At 37.1% G+C, this 17,217-nt stretch overlaps 1 protein-coding gene across 11 annotated transcripts in view; it reads left to right on the plus strand.

Moving 5' to 3' along the window:
- The window catches only part of PTPRM (protein tyrosine phosphatase receptor type M), a 457,368-nt gene that overhangs the window by 363,656 nt on the left and 76,495 nt on the right, over positions 1 to 17,217 (plus strand). For 7 of the 11 annotated variants that reach the window (XM_064656549.1, XM_064656569.1, XM_064656605.1 and 4 more), the window contains one exon: positions 4,134 to 4,321. In XM_064656549.1, coding sequence (XP_064512619.1) covers positions 4,134 to 4,321 — 188 coding nt within the window. Of the gene's footprint in view, positions 1 to 3,369; positions 3,382 to 4,133; positions 4,322 to 17,217 lie in introns of all 11 variants that reach the window. The other 4 variants (XM_064656540.1, XM_064656589.1, XM_064656558.1 and 1 more) reach the window with 1 other exon arrangement.

Raw genomic sequence — 17,217 nt, forward strand, 5'->3', positions numbered from 1 at the left:
TAAGCATGAAGCGCTATTGCATTTTCAGTGCTTAAGTAACTCTAACTGCTTTGTGGCTTGTATTCATTTACACCTTCTTCCCATGCTAATTTACTAATCAGGGGCATTTTTTTTTAATAATAAGTCAAAATATAACATTGCACTGAACCAAGAATTCAAATTCCAATGTCAAGCCTATTTCCTCATTTTTCAATTTATAATTTCACAACAAATATTGTACTTTTTCTTAACTCACTGTAAAAAACATAAGACCTCTTAACAGATTCCTGCCTTTAAACTGTAAGTTAAACAGGTTTATGTAAAAGTAGAGTGAAGGATATAAGAGGCAGAAGTTTAGGAAGGTGATCTTGTGCAGTGCATTTCACTGTGATAACTTTGAGAAGGAACTTTGCTAGTTTTATACATTATGTAAATCTGGGAGAAGGTAATGGTAGTGACTGTAACAATGTAATAATCTGCATGCAAATGAAATTTGCAGTGCCTTTTAACTGCCTGAGATGTTAGATTTTTTTTGTGTGTGCTTTAGCATTCGTTCAGCGCTTCATCCAGTAGATGTTCTTTCTGACCTTGTGGGTGGGGAAGGAGAAAAGTACTATTATCAGGAGAAAAACTTTGAAATTTCCTTTCTGTATTATTAAGTTTTAGTTAATGGTTTCTCTGATTGTTTTTGTGATCCTTTTCTATATAATAGCAATGGTGAAATTATGGTAGGTTTTTTCCCCACAAGAAATAATCTCTAAGCAAGTAATTCAGATATCAGGCAAACACACACTGGGAAAAATAAATTCTCTGATTTTACTAAGTCTGTAAAATTTTTAATTAGTTAGACATGTATTTTATGGTCTACTACAGCAAACCTGTGCTTACTCATCTCAGAAACTGTTCCAGTTATTTCACTGCATAAAAGAAATATTTTTGTAACCTTACATGTGAAAAATATCACACCATTTTAAGAAGGGTGCTCAATTCAGATCAGATCTCTCTACCAATATGTGTTTATGACTGTCTGAATAGAATAATGTTTTATCTGAGGTAAATCAAATTAGCTATGCTTGAATTGGTAGGGGAATATAGTATGCTGGGTTTTAATTGCAACTAATATTGGCTCTTGCTGTCTTCCAATGTCCAAAGAAGTTGTGTTAAACTGCAGGGTTGAGCCTGTAGTTAGAACTAAATGAACTTTTCAGTGTGACCTCCTGGGAAGGCTACACATGTGATGAATGGCTGAGTTCAGTTTTCAAAATTTGCTGGAAAAGCCACACAACACACTTACTGTTTCCAAATTTATGTACAACAGGATCTTTGGACTATTTACGTGAATTAGGAACTGGTAATTAGTGATGAGCTCTTTAAGTGATGCAAAAGACTACAGTCTGGCTACTTAGTTTCAGATGAGGAAAGTTTCTTCTATTTGGAGGAAGACTTTCATTATTGGCCTAACAACCTAAGCGAAACCCTGAAATTAAAAAAAAAAAAAAAAAGAAAAAAAACAAACCAAACAACTTTGCATAATAGTGGCCAAGTTTATAGTGTCTGAGCATGACTGTAGGTCATGTTTATCTAGTATCGGTGATGTGCATATTTCTAAAATTGGAGAATGAAATGAGTCTCAGCCCAGAAAAGATACTGGGCTGCATTTCCAGATACTTTCCATGTTGGGAGTTCATCTAACTAGTAAATAAGTATATTATTTAGCAAGTTGTACACCTCTATGGGAATGAGTAAGTGGAGAATGCAGCTATAGGAGTATTTAAGATGAACAAACTTTCCATTGCATATGAACACTACATCTGGAGAAGCTCACCCTTAGAAAACCTCATAGCCTGAAATGCTCATGCTGCAGTGCTGAGGCAAAGTAAAAATATATGTGGCTCCTAATGTACCATGTAGATCAAGAATTGAAAGAACTTTATTTAGAACAACTTAAAAGATAACTCCCAAAAAGAGAAAAATAGTAATAATGAAGATAGATTAAAAAATGGAGAGAGGAAAATTACTCTAAAACTAGGAAGCTGACAGGAAAGAGATTAATAAGTATTAAAGTGCTGCTTTCATAGTACAAGACCCTGCTATCTGATAACTTTGCCTTCATCTTAGTTACTAACAGTCTGGGTTACAAAAAATTTTGCAGTTTGCAAAAAAAAAAAGTCAATCTCCAAGTTTTCTAACTTGTTTCTGAAATTTTAATAAGCAACCCAAAAAATCATGATCAACTTTCTACACTTTTTTTGTCTTTTGTGTCTTAGCCACCTTGTAGTTTTCAGGTGCCATTTCAGCAGCAACATACTGTACCTACACTTGTATACCACGCGTCATGCCATGCATCCTGAGGTGCTTTGCAGTACAATTTTATATCACTTTACAAGTATGTTGTAAAATTTTATTACTAAAAGGTAAATCCCTTTCCTCTGTGTTAGATCAGGTTAGCAGACTGGCAGAAAAGGGAGTGAAATGTCCATACATATACCCATAAATTTTTCTCTGCTATTTTTGGTTTAGCTGTAAATGCTCAGTTCATATATTGACTGAGGACCAGATTTCATGTGTCTTAGTGGGAATGAAGAAAACTTCAAATCATCCTTGAAATATGATTCATTGAGCTTTCTGGCTTTATCATCAATTTTCAGTTGCATAACCAAGACCAGAATCTCACCTTTAACAAGGTGTGTCAGTATTTTTGGGTTGTACATGAGAATCTGGGACCTTTCCATACAGAGTATTTGTGGAACTTTCTGCTATAATATATCTAACTTATGAATGTGGACGTATTATTCTAATGCTTCCCTTTTATACAGCTTATTTTAGAAAGTAACATTTTTTGATAAATACCATATTTTATAAACATTATACAGATTTCATATTTTTATTTAGTCTGTAGCCAGTGAGGAGTAGCTTGAATAAGTCAAAGCACCACATTTAAATTTTGTTTAAAATTCAAAACTCTAATATATATAAAATATTATTTGGGTAAACAGATAAAATATTTATGACGATACTTGGACCATAGAATTTGGGTTGGGTTTCTTTCTTTTGCCAAGTCTGAAAAATTTTTTAGAATTCCATCTAAGCAGGAAGAAAGTTGTATTGCTTCCTTAGGTATAGTGCACATCTATCTGTTTACTGCTAAGTGTAGGTTTTGATCTCAGTTCCATCTGTGTGAATTGACTCTCAGTAAGATACCTTGGTTTCAGTAAATCTAATTTATACTGTGAAACTGAGATCAGAATCTGACTCATTTAGGAAATCATTCTGTAAAGACTAAATTACAAACATAAAATTACCTGTAATTATTAATGTAGTATTGTTGCTTATGCCCTGTTTCCTTTTTCTCCTCCTCTTTTTTTCTCCTGATATGTATCTTCTTAAAAGTGCCAATCAATGGTAAGTTGCCCATTTGCCCCATGCAAGAAATGTGGAGGGTTGGGAGAGTATGTGTCTCATAAAAATTTTAACCAGCCCACGGGGGTCTCCTGTTTGTTGGCTTGCATGTCAGTTGACATATAACATTCCATGCCTAGTGTGGTGGCTCATGATATACGGTGGTCCTAAAGCATGTTCAGTAGTCAGTCAAGACATTTTTCCTTATCAGATGATCCTTTGCATTTGTCCTCTTGTAGTGTGTCTCCAAATGTTGTTTTCAGATCTACATTTCCATTGCAGTCCTAGCTTGATAAAACCATGTCATTTTTTGTATCTTTTTATTTTGCTCACTCCAAACATTTGCTCTAAATTTGCAGTGTAAGACATAGCACTTCAGTAATCTCTGAAGAATACAAGTCGAATTTCATTCCATGGAGCTTGTTGAAGTTTCAGAATGAAACTTCTCTGCAGTTTAAAACCAAATGCCCATTTTCAAATGTAATCAGCTAGTGATATTTAAAGCAATATTAGAGTTTGGACTGCTCTGCAATGCTTCCATTGTAGAACTATGGACTTTGCATCTTTCCAATCAGTCTTACAATTTCCCTGTGTGAACTGCTCCATGGATTTACTGTTCTTCTGGTGTAGCCCTCACAGATAGAAGCAATGCTGATGGTCTCAGATTTCTACCGCTCCTCTAGAAATCTATATAGTTTCTGTTTCTTTTAATAAGTGAAAATGAGCCATTACATTGTGAGATACTCTTTTTCTAGATGAAACCCATACAATGGTCAGTGACACAAGCAGCCTGGTCCAATCCCATACCTACAAGAAGAGAGATCCAGTGGATGTGCCCTACCAGACCGGACAGCTCCATCCAGCCATCCGTGTGGCTGACTTGCTACAGCACATCACCCAGATGAAGTGTGCAGAAGGCTATGGATTTAAAGAGGAGTATGAAGTAAGTGTCAGATCTAATGAACTGATTTTTTTTGTCTTCTGCACTGTTGGCTATGTCTGTCTGCTACCTGTACCACAGAACAGGAAAAATAATTACTCAACCAAGTGAGCCAGCTTCTTATGTGAGGGAACATACTGAATGTAAAGGATCACCTCTACAATGAGCAAATTTTCTGGTTGTAGCCAGGTAGGATGAGGAGTGAGACGTAACGACCTTCCTTGGAAATCTCTGTTTAATTCTAATTTCATGAAACTGCGTGTTCAAAAAAACAGGTCCAGTAGCATTCTCCCAGAACTTCTCATATTTTCCTTTTACTACTGAAGAATGAAGCTTTTTTTCAACATTCTGTATAGCAGATTGTCTAATTGCAGTTACCCTGTAACAATATATTAGCTTAGAAATCAAGTGCTACAAGCAGTATTTCTTGGGATAACAGTATTCATCACGGAGAGGAAGTGCAAAAATCTTTAGAGAGTCCCATAGGGCTATAAAATTTGTTTTGTGGTGTTTGAACCATTTTGGACTAGCTGGAGGCTCTAATCCTCATTATTTTTCATATGAATTTATAGTCTGGTTTTTTTCCTTTTTTTTTTTTTAATTCAAGTTCTGTTTCTTCATTTCATGCTAGATTAACCTATTCCGCCCTGTCATCATCATTGTTTTAAATGTCATGACCACTACATCCTAGCAAATACTATAGGAATTCAGCATACTGCACTGTGGATCCTGGCTTCCTTGTGAGATGAGTCACTTTGCTAAGTGAAAAAAGCAAAAAACTAACAGAACTTGTTCGGGTGCCAAAAATTAAGGGTAATATTATGCTTGATTTCAAAAACTTTGCCTTGCTAAAGAGTTTCAAGAATGGATCACTCCTCATCCAGATCATATATTTGAATGAACAGAGACTTATCAACCTGCATTTCTTGCCTAATGTGAGGGAGGATTTGAGACCCTTTAAAAATCTGCTTAGGTCAAATATTTTAATTGCTAGGGGATAACAATAAATGTCTTTTGCCCACTTTTCTCTGCCTTTTAGCTCAGCTTTTAAGTAGTTTATTCTAGTGAATCTATAGTGAATGATTCTCACATACAGAAACACTAATATGGGTTGATAAGATGTCTACAGCAAGTAATTCCTTGCAGATTACAATGCAGTGGATTTGGACCCACAAAACAAAGTAGCACAAATATATTACTTCACAGGGGAAAGGTACATAAGATTGATTGTCAGGTTTGGACTATAAATTGTCAAAATTGTCAAAGAATGTGTAAGAATTTTTGAGATAATTCTGATTGATCAGGTAGGAAGATGCATAAGAACTTGTGGGGTCTGATCTGTAGGCAGACTTGAAGCTGTCACCTTTGAAATACTCTGTTGACTTCTAATACTTGATGTGGACTATCACCCAAGATGATGTGATTAGATTTAAAAAAACACTTGTTCCCTGCTGGGTGCTCCACAAAGCAAACACTGATCACCAGCAGTTCATTCCCCTGTTTCTGGGAGCAGGCTACACCTGACAAAGCCTGTGTCGGCCTCTGTATGTGTTAGTGTCTATTTGTCCAGTTGAGGAACCTGTCCAAATTACACTGCATGTCCTACTCCAGTACACAGCCCTAAATTTCTTTTCCATGGAAACTAGAATGTAAGAAATCAGAGAGTATAAATGGGTAATACTGTGATGTGACTCTGACATAGCCAGCAAGAAGGAGAATGATACAGATTCACTTTTAATTCTGTCTTCTCAAAGTATAAGCCAGTAAAAAAAAAAAATCTCGTTTTCTTTATGTGATGGAAAGAGAGGGGGGACGACAAACAGCAAAAGTCATTTAAATTACTTCCATCCTGTTGGGCAAAAGACAATTTCTCTTTGGGCATACATGGGTATGCACTGCTCTAGAGGTTCAATATACCATACTTAAGTTTTAAAGGTAGGAACTAATGTATTCACATTGCAGGTCCTTCAAAATGACTAACACAATTACTTGTACATTGCTGAGTTTTTACAGATGTGCATACTGCTTGCATTTTACAAGAGATGGATTTTTTTTAACTTCACGCTTTGTCATGCCAACTTCACGTTATAAGAATTGCTTAAATACGTAATTGTTTAAACTGGTATTTGTAGAATTAGATTTCCAAAACCCATGCTTCAGGCCACTTCCAAAGTCACTGAAGACATTTTTTCCCCTAAAACATAGATAACAATTCATTCCCAGAAGGAGCTAATCACTTGTCAACTTTCATTTGTGTAGCTGACTTAAACAAGTTTCTTCCTGTGAGGTTTTTTATGCCACTGTTATTTAAAAATGATAGAATTGAAAATTCTTGTCTTTGGAAAAGATTTGCTCATCAGCCAAAACCTTTTATACCAGCATTAAGCCTAGAGGAAAACTACAATTAATTTACAAAAAAAAAATGAAGACTGTAAAATGGAATTTATAGTGCAACCAATAACATAGCTTTTTAACTACAGCGGATCAAATGATGCTGCTGAGAAACAATTTCCAGGAAAATCACTTAATTTTGAGCCTACCAAGGTGATAAATGGCATCCCATTACAAACAGTAGGTGTAGTCGTGACTAATTACCAGTAGATGCAAGACATTAGGGTGCAGTTTGTTAACAGTGGCAGGGAAGGGGAACTTGAAATAGTGCAACTGCATCTGAAAAAGTCCTCTTTATATATGGAAATTTTTATAATCAGAATAAACTATAAGTAGCCATATCTTTGAGGGGGTTTTTCCCATTGAAATAGTACGGTACTGCTGGTTTTCCTCCATATGCAATGAACAACTGCCCAATATATTCTAGCACTGCTAAGATTGCAAATCTCTTTGTTTACACTGCTGTCAGACTGATTCTGTCCTCTTTACAAATTTGAACTGGACAACAAAAGAATTTTTTACTTATATATTATCAGGAGGATAAATGTCCAAATGAAAAGGAAGAAATAGTTTGACAGGGGATTTGTTTTGAATGAAGTCTCATAGATGGTTTTTGCTCTAACAAGCCAACAGGATTATATAGTCTCACCAGGGAGAGAGTTTGATTCAGGAGAAATTCACACAGGATTCACTCTGAAAATATATCTGTTGAACTCAAGAGAAAGTAAAGTAGCACATTACCCATTAGGAACACTTCAGAGGACTGCAAGGATATAGAGCACTTACTGTCATGCATAGTTTTAAGTGTTTTAAAATAAAACCTAATGATTAGGGCCACTATTCTCAATAATTAGGGCTATAGTTCACCCTCTAAGCACACGTATGTAGTTTTAAGTCCTATTGGTGTCATGCACAAGTTTTTGGTGTAAAATAACTGACACAAAAGATAAAGATTGAAAAATCATCTTTAAGCAGTGGCAGGCTGGTACTTAATCACTCAGTGCTCAATTCTGCAGTAGGATTTACTTGGGATACTGAGTGTCTGTTGCTCCCAGTGCATGGGGACTTGAAGGAACATCCTGCTTTGCGGGATTGTGCCCTTTTGTTCTCCTTCTGGGAGGAGCAGAGATGCTTTTGCTCATCACTGAAAAGACTTTGGTTGAGTATCAGCAGGAAAACATTGCACAGCCTGACCCTGTTTCTGCGATGGCATGTGCGAAGTCTGTTGTTCCCTCAAGCAGGATCAAGCCCCGGCTCTTGGCTGGAGTGGTGCAGCATCCCATCTTGTGCCTACTCTGCCTGTAGAACCAGAGCAAATGCAGACGTGTCCTTAGCAGCACACCAGAAACAAGTTCACTGCCTGCTTCTCTTGAGTTTCTCAGGTGTCGAAAAAATGTGGATGCATTTCTGTAAGTTGTGGACTCAAATGCAGGCCTTCATTTGCAGCCTAGTGGAATGTGAATGATTGGGATTGCACAGAAATCCTTGAACTTGGGGAAATTTCCACACAGCTAGTCTGCAGTGGATCTTTAAAATCCTTTCTATCTCCTGCCAGAGCCATGAGAAAGGAGAGATTTTAGCTCAGTTCCAGCAGTTTTAGACTTACAGGATAATGTTGGCCTGATTTCCCATGCACCCTACTCTAATTGTGGGTTATTTAAGCTGTTCCCCAATACTACGGCATGGGAAAGTTTTTACTGACTGTGAAGAAGGCTTATTGCTCATCTTTTTTCTGCATTAAAGAAACAAAATAAATAGAAGAGAAAAATGGTCTTCACAATCTGTCACTTCTTCCTTACACCTTTCACCTTTTGGTTTTAGACTCCCATGTTATCACAGTGCTTTACACTGTATTTTCTCAAGAACGTGTATCTGTAAAAAAGGCCAGAAATCCATAGAATCCAATCTCCTTCCTAAACACATGGACTATGCTACTAGAGGCCAGCATAGCTTGGCATAGCTAGGGCAGAAACAGAGAAATTCAACAAAATCTTATAATTTCAGGTATGTTTTATTTTTAACCCTATTTTTGGATGAACACAAACTAGTGCCTCCTCAGTGTAAATTGGTTCTTTGCCAAATTAAAGCTAGTTGACATAAGACAGTTTCAAATCGATTTCAGAGTGTCCACACAGGAGCTCGGACTGGTTTAACAGAATTGATTTTAAACCACACCTTTAATTAAACCAGTGCAACTTTGTGTAGATAGAGCCTTGCAAAATCAATTTCCCATTATGTTCCATGACAGGGAGTTCTGAGCTTCCATTATCTCAAAACAAGAGGTTTCTTTGAAAATCAAGGATTTGCAAAGGGTATCCTGCTCAGATCAGCCTCACTTACTGTCACTAACAGGACTGGGTCAATATCAGGGTTTAAAAAAAAGGTTTCTCCATGTGGCTTTATCTTTAGGGCCTTCCCCCCACTGTCTCTCTTGTCTTCCTTCTCCTTCTGTGAAACACATCCTTTCTCAAGTTTTCTGGCAGTTAACTGTTTCAGTCAGGAAATTATATTACACTTAAATCATTAAACAAATAGTGTTTCTAATACAGTAAAGTTATATGCAGTCAAGATAAAACTGCACTCATTTTGTCCCTTTTGTGCTGTATGGTCTCCATTTTGATGTCTTGCACCAACGTAACTGTATTAATGTCATAATAATCACAGTTAAATAGATTAATACAGGCTCAGAGTGCCTGTCAAGGTCAGGAACATGAAATGTATTATCTAATGTGTGTTAAAGAATTCGTTTCAGTTTAGGGCTTCTTAGCACCTATTATAGATTGGTAGAACTATTTAAAAATAGTTTATCTGGCCATGGTCATTGTTCAGTTTTACTTTGGGGGATTGTGGTCAAAGGTGATCATAAAAAAATGGATAATTTAAAGAGTATTTGGAGGTGAATGTTGAGAATAAGTGGAGGTATGAAAGAAATTCTGTCTTCACAGCAGTATATTCATTGAAATGGAGCTTCAGAAGTTATGGTAATGTAGATATGCTAAGGTAGATGTGTAATAGTCAAAAGAAACCAAGTTTTTCACCGGCCAGTGGAACATCTGGGGTGAATACAAAATGGTTTTAAGAAGCAAAATAGGGCAAAAAAACCTCTCTAAAACCAGGAGAAATACAGATCCTTGTTTTGGGGGACAGAAAGTATTGCAGGCAAGCCAGAGATTTTTTATGGAGGAAGTTTGCCCCATAGGTGCTTACTTAAGGTTTTGTTTTCTCCGGACCACTGTTAGATTGATGTCTGACTTAGGAAAGAAGTATGATATAATTTCCATTTTCTGCTGTCATGCAAAGCCATAACAGAGTAGAATCCTGTCACTCAAACCCAGTCTCCAGTCGCATTTTTCTTTCTTTTTGGTTTCAGCTGGAAGACGAATTTGCTGCCACATGACACTTCTGAGCCCTGTGCTTCAGGGACCGTGTTCTGAAATCTTGAAAATAGTAGAAAAAATAGATTTTTTTTATGTTATGTTAATATAGCTACTGATAGGACCCAGCTGGTGCTGTTTTTTCCTGCATATTCCTCGTGACTGCAACTAACCTTCCTCGCTTCCAGCCTGTACATTTTTATCACACCTTTTTCTCTGATTTTGATATTCTGCAACACCAGCTGAGACAGTCAATATCACAATCAATGCAGGTTATTTCCTATCCCACAAGACACAAATTACACAGAAAACAGAAAGACTCTGAAACATTGGGTGGGAATGGGGTCATTAGTCCACAGTGTAAGTACAGGAAGGACAGCATCTGTGTCCTCAAGAACCAAGAGCAGGTAATGGTTTCTCTCTTAGTTGTAAAAACTATGTGGAAAATTGTTAGAAATATTCAACTATAGAGATCATCGCTATTATTATTTTTTAAGTTTCATCTGTTTAGATGGGGCTCAGAACAAGTTTCATCTGTTTAGATGGAGCTGGGAACCCAAACTGAATGCCCAGTTGAATCTTCAATCTTTAATACTGGAAAGTTGCACTGATTTGATTTATAGACATATGTTACTTTGTAAGTATTCTCTGAATGAAGGGTAACTCCAACTGATGGGGATATGAAGGTCTTTTATATGAGGTAGATATTCCTCCTTTATCAAGGGACTGTGTTCAGACATATCCAGTTTCTTCAGATTGCTGTGGGATCTACAACAGCCTTCCAGCAATCCCAGGTAATTTTTTCCTGCTTGGGATTATCCCAGACTCTTGGACACTGGAAGACTTGGCATTGAGGAGATCATATCTAGGGAGGTTGAAAGAAATAGTAAAAATGAGCAACTGCCATATCCACAAAGCATGTTTTGGTTTGGACATCCTGAGGTACTCCAGATAAATACTAGGTTGTTGAAATAAAGTAATCCCAAACCTGAAACTACATTTACTAGTAAACAGCCGATGTTAGTGACACAGCTTCCCAGTGCATGCAATATCCATTTAATTCTTTAATAAGTCTCAGAGAAGAATGGGTGACTTCCTGTTGATCAGCAAGAATCAGTTGTCAACAATTTTAACTGTATGGCAGTTAATGGGAATTTATTTGGGACTTTTTTCGGTTCAGAGGAGGGACACAGTTTGCTGAATGGCTGTTGGTGTGTCAGCAAGTTTTATGCAATTCTAAACCTATCCTTAATAGTCCTGAATTTCTCTTTTTAACAGATTTCCAATGTATGAGAAGTGCTGTCACAGTGCTTAATATCATTCACATGACACTGCCTTGTGCGACAGTGGTTAGCTGCCTAGTGGTCAAGGTGTCCCAGGATTTTCTAAATCACACTGTTTCCCTTTCCCACTCTTCCTAAATGCACTCTCCAACAATTTAAATAGAGGTGCATGTATATGCAGAAACAGCTCTCTAATTTGTTTTGTTTAAGCAGGTTTAATTAGAATTTATTCTTATCACAGGAAATAGATTTAGGCAGGTCATGGCTTCATTAGAAAGGCTTTATGCTTTTATCTGTTTGAATAGTAAAATTGCAGAAGTGTATAGACTAGAACACTTCCAGTATCCTTAGGATTATTCTCAGTGGGGTATAGGCAGCTGTTTGCTCATGCTGTGATTCAGCTATTTTTGGTAGTGATCAGTCTATGATTTACTTGGGTACGAACTTGTTTTCTTCTTCTCAGTAGCCTAAACAATCTGAACTGTCTATGATCTTAGGCAGCAAGGATGCCTAGAAAGAACAAGGATGACTAATTCAGCCCAATGTTTTTCTTCATATAAGTCTACCAGTCTCAGTCTTGGATGTGAAGTTTAAACTGTGTCCTGAGGAAAGCCTGGTAGCTTTTAAGTGTGTTTTTCATGACCATTGTATCCCTCTAAGCAGTTAAAATAGAGTCTGGTGGTATCGATCCACTCAGGACAATGTTGGCCCACTCAAAAGTCATGAGATATAGATTCTTAAGCTAATCAATTGAATGGATAAACCAAGTGCAGGTTGTTTTTATGTAGAAACTCTGTCAGCTATTTCAGTCATTCTCTGCATCTACTGAGTCTGGTAGTCCTGGTGCATGCAGTGGCAAACATAGTAATGAGTACAAAATATATCAGAAATAAAAAATGTGCTGTCATTTCTCATGGTCCTGAAGATACCCTGGGAGTCTTTTCCATGTACAGATATTTAGCAGACATTTATTTCATATTTCAGTATAGCTGGATTAAAAACCTAAAAGTAATTTAAAGCATGATAAGCACCTCTTGATTATTCCTGATCCTTAACAAGTGTGTCTGCTTAAGCATTTAAAATGGAATAATTTTAACTGTTGCATGCAGTTCTGTGGATATTCCTCTGGCCCTTAATTGTCCCATGGTACTAAAGTTTCAATTTACTTTAGGAAGTTGTTTCCCCTCTTGGGTCCAGCCACCACAGCAAGCTTTCAAAACTTATTTTAATCTTGCTCCCCTTTTTCCTGACCTATGACTCGATCATTAGGATCTTTATTCTCTAAAGACATTGTAAAATCTTTCTCAATTTATTCTGGAAAGATTTGTGGGCATGTGCAATGTAAAATTGGAGCAATAAAAGAAATAGCTTCCAAGTTTCAGTGGTTGTTCTCAACTTGGTACTAAGCAGATCTTTGGAAATTCTGTATCCACATCTGATAAGTGCAAGTAATTAACACAGGGGTTATATAATTTTAATGAGAAGAATTAACCTTTTCCATCTTGCTGCTTCCTCATGTTTGGATGTACACAGCAGTATATTCTTATTCTTTCAATAATCAACATGGACACATCACTATTTTAGCATGTGGAATCTGTTGCACCATTATTCTCCAGCTTTTCTTGCGTTCATCCCCTTTGGCAGCCACAGGTTGAGAAACAGTCAAACTGTACTGAGCAGACTTCTCAGAGTATAAATTGACTCTGGTTGTCTGTTAGTCAAGTCACTTCTTCTGACCGATCTTGCTACTATGCTTTTGCTAGTATGAAATCTGTGCTCTCTCTGTACCTATTGAAATTAGGGTTTAGTTTCATATTTAGCCAATCTATGCATCATTATGGGCTATTGGAAAACCACAGTAGGAAACTAAATGGGGCCACTGAACTTCATTTTGGTCATAATGTGAGTTTCCAGAGGGAAATCTGCAAGAATGGTTTAATGCTCACAGCAATAGGGTAATAGGTTAAACATTCTAAATGCTAGTGACAGGTATGATTTGAAAGAAAGAAGTTTTTGAAGCATTGCAGGCTATATGCTGCATATTTGCACCAGCCTGACTTATTAATTATTCAAATAAGACATTGAATATTTGATCAGAATCTGTAATCCCTTCTTCAGTTAACGTATTATTTACTTTTAAAAACTGCTGATGTACTGTACTTTTCCCATTACACCTGAAAAAATGAATTGGTCCAATTTATGTGCACAGAATAATATATTGTGCTTTAATGTTCAAGATATTATTCATTACTTTCTACTCATATAAACCTCCTTACCTTCTTCATATTTTATTAGTGCCCTTTAAAAAGACATAAAAAATCAGTCATGTAGTTATTCCATTTTAAATTATGCAAATGATGCTAAATGCAATTATAATCTATTATTAATTATATATGCACCCTATGTGTTTTCTATAGATTGCATTTATTCACTACAAATAATTAGGCATTTTAATTCAATGCTGGTCTTGTGACCAGAGCATTATTCCTAGCGGTTTGTAAAGTGAGAGGAACCCTTTTCAAATCAAATTAGCATAATTTAGCTATTGGGTTTACATTAGCATCAGTTTATCTACAGAATACATAAAATACACAATATTTGCTATAACGTATTTGTTTTAAATAAGTTAAAGTAATAAATTTTAAATATTATAAATTTTTCAGGAACTGAAAGTTTGTATTCTCATGTAGCCTGTGGCTCAGTGTACCTTTTAAGAAGTTTTCTAACTGGAATACAAGATTTCAAGATGACTTCTTACATGTTTTCTGTAGTACTTTAGTAATTGTCCTGTCAGTGGAACAGATGATCATCATTTTCTAGCAGGAATGATTTCTTTTTGTTGCAACATTCTGATTTGATGGGCCCAAAAGAGTCTGTGGGAAGTGTTAAGTCCACTGAAAATATGCCAGGTCGTCGCTGGGAAGACAAGAGGGCTGGCAAGCTTCTATTCTCTCTTGCTGGTTTCCTGCCATTGCCTCTGTCTCAGTGTGATATCTGCTCCCCACATACCCTTCACACAGGATCTCAGTCATGCCACTGCCTGCACTATTGTGAGGCCAAGATGTCTTCTAACTGCTTGGCTCTGTATCTGTCCTATTAATTAGCAGTTAAGTTGCCCTGAGTCCTCAGCAAGTCATCTAAGAGGTGTAGAGGACATATCCTGCCAAGCAGCCATGAGAAGGTGCAGGCATCTTGCTCAGGCAAAGACTAGCAGCATAACTATGGGGAGAAAATTGACCCCCAGGCCAAAGCTGATGGGAAGTCTGGAGAACCCACAGAAACAAAGCAGCCCAGGAAGTGAGAAGAAGGAAAAGGAGGCTGGCTTTTTGGACTTGTGAAATACTGTTAGTGAGAGTCAGGATTTCAGAAATTACATGATGGCAGCATCAACCATGTAAAATTATTGGAGTTACTGCAGCTCAGTTCAAGACTGATGAAAAGTCATAATATTGACAACTTCTTCACAAGACAGAAACAACAGATTGGAGTCACTCAGCGTAAATCCACACACAAGAGCTGAAAGGTTTAGGTTTACAACACAATTTGGAGGCCAAGGCAGGGAAGACCTTATGCATGTGTTTAAGTCAAGTTGGTTTTAAAGGGATTTAAGGGGTTGTTTTGAAGCTGCTTTTAGTATACATTCTTTCTCGTTTTACATTTTATCATTCACATAAATGGAAGCAGTACCAGGGACATCAGACACCTGATAGTTTAGACATTTTCATGTGATGGTGATGAAGCTTGAATATCTGTCCACAAAAAATGATGAGGTTTCTTCCCCTTAACATCTTAAAAATAATCATGACTGACAGTGCTCTGCTTTGGTCTGTTGAAAAAATAAGTGGCATATGTTTCTCTGAAGTTAAAATCAGCTGAGCTTAGTTATTACTCATTTAGCTTTAAGGTGCTTGCCTGTGCAATAATAACTATTCTTAATATATAACAGAAAAAAAGCTCTTATATCTACAAGAGAGGTCTGAGGGACAGAGGTCTCTAAGAGACAGGCTATCTCTGCTCCTACACCACACACCAAAGGGAATAAAAAGAAGTGAGGACCTTCCCTGATGCACAGGCTTGGGCTGTTCAGAAGCAGATATAGCTGTGGCTGCCTTCAGCTAACAAAGGGAGCCTGCAGTAAAGGGGGAATAAGCTCTTTTTAGTGAAATTGTAGATTTTTGTCTCTGTGCTATGCATACAGCGACAGCAGTCTCTTCTGAATAGAATGTCTCCTGCAGCTTGCTCTGGGTGGTGGAGGCTCCCATGCAGTGCAGTATTGGTCCCTGAAGTAAGCATAAAGTTTTAGTTTGTGATTAGTCTGGGAGAAAACAACAGGAGTTCTTTGCCTTTGATGCTTAAATACTTGGCTGTATCACAGAGCTTAGAGTTTTAATGTGAGATAATATTATCATTCACATTGTTAACAGTAAATACCTTCACATGAGCAATCTCTGTGCTTTTCCTTACAAGAAGAATGGACAAACAACAAACTTCCAGTGTGACGTAACGAATGTTAGAAAGATAGGTCAGATCGTGTGTCCTCTGCTCATGAAAGAACAGTAAAAGCAGCCACCTCCAACCCCGTACAAATAGGTAGGAAAGCACAGAGGAAACTTAAATAGATGGAGAAAAGCTTGCAGTGTAAAGCTCTTTTTAGATTTTTCACATCCTTCCGAGATCCTCTGAACCTAAGCATGACTGTCGAGGCACACACTTTTTAATCTTGAGATAGACAGTATGCAACAGTTCTTCAGCCTTTTATGATCCCTGTATTGCTCTTCCATGTGCTGTCAACCATTAGTCATAGCCAGAACACTTTATTGTATTCTTAGCTTGAAGAGTATTTCAGAACATTGTCCACTGCATTAGGCTGAGCTTTTGTTCACTTAGCCTTAATTTTTTTCTTTGGCTGTTTCTATTTGTTGGTGGTGTCTCTGGTCAAGCTGGACTAAAAAACTACAGTAAAACTGCATTTTCAGTTTGTAGTCTTGCTCATTCACCCATTCATACTTCAGCTCCAGGTTTTATGCTCTGCATAATGCTGCTGTACACAGCTTCTCTAAGGTTGGCATAAACTTTACATAAACTCTGTAAAGATTATATAAGGAAATCCTTAAAGTGACACAGCTGATACCTTTTATCAGCTCCAGTACTAAGTCTCTGCCTGCTTTCCAGGGTAATGAAATAACACTCATTCCTGGCTGCTGTAATATCCCATTAGGAAATTCTGAGCTGTGCCAGAGATCAGTGTTACTTCTGCCACGCTAACAGCAATTATTTATTATTCCTTATATTACAGGGAATCAGGAGCACCCAGCAAAGCTATTAAGCAGCAGGTTTGAAGTGAACAAAAGGAAATATTTTTCACACAGCACGTAATTACATCGTGGAACTCATTGCCTCAAGATGCTGTGAAGCCAGAATTATAAATGGGTTAAAAAATGGGCTAGACAAATTCATTATTAAACACAATGACTGTGTGCAGTCTCTGGCTGAGGAAGACGTTGCTCAGGAAAGCCATTGATTGCTAGAAGCTAAAAGGGTATGCTGAGGAAAAATTCACTCTCTGTTTGCTCTGTTCTTCGTACTTTTTTGTCAACATCTACTACTAGTTTTGGTGTAGAAAAACTGATCGGTTGTATGGACCTCTGGTTTGACCCAGTATGGCTGTTAACACACATAAAGTGAAAGAAAATAAATCAATGCTCCTGTATATACAAAGCAAACAATGTGATGTGAAATGGTAATTCTTTTTTTTTTCCCCATACTGGTAGTCAGTTTTATAGAACTAACATCACTTCAGTTTATAAAGAACAAAAATTATTCTTTAGGTCAGTTAGCATTCTCAGTGGTT

Source organism: Pseudopipra pipra, chromosome 1, assembly GCF_036250125.1.
Source record: "Pseudopipra pipra isolate bDixPip1 chromosome 1, bDixPip1.hap1, whole genome shotgun sequence".
Taxonomy (NCBI): domain Eukaryota; kingdom Metazoa; phylum Chordata; class Aves; order Passeriformes; family Pipridae; genus Pseudopipra; species Pseudopipra pipra.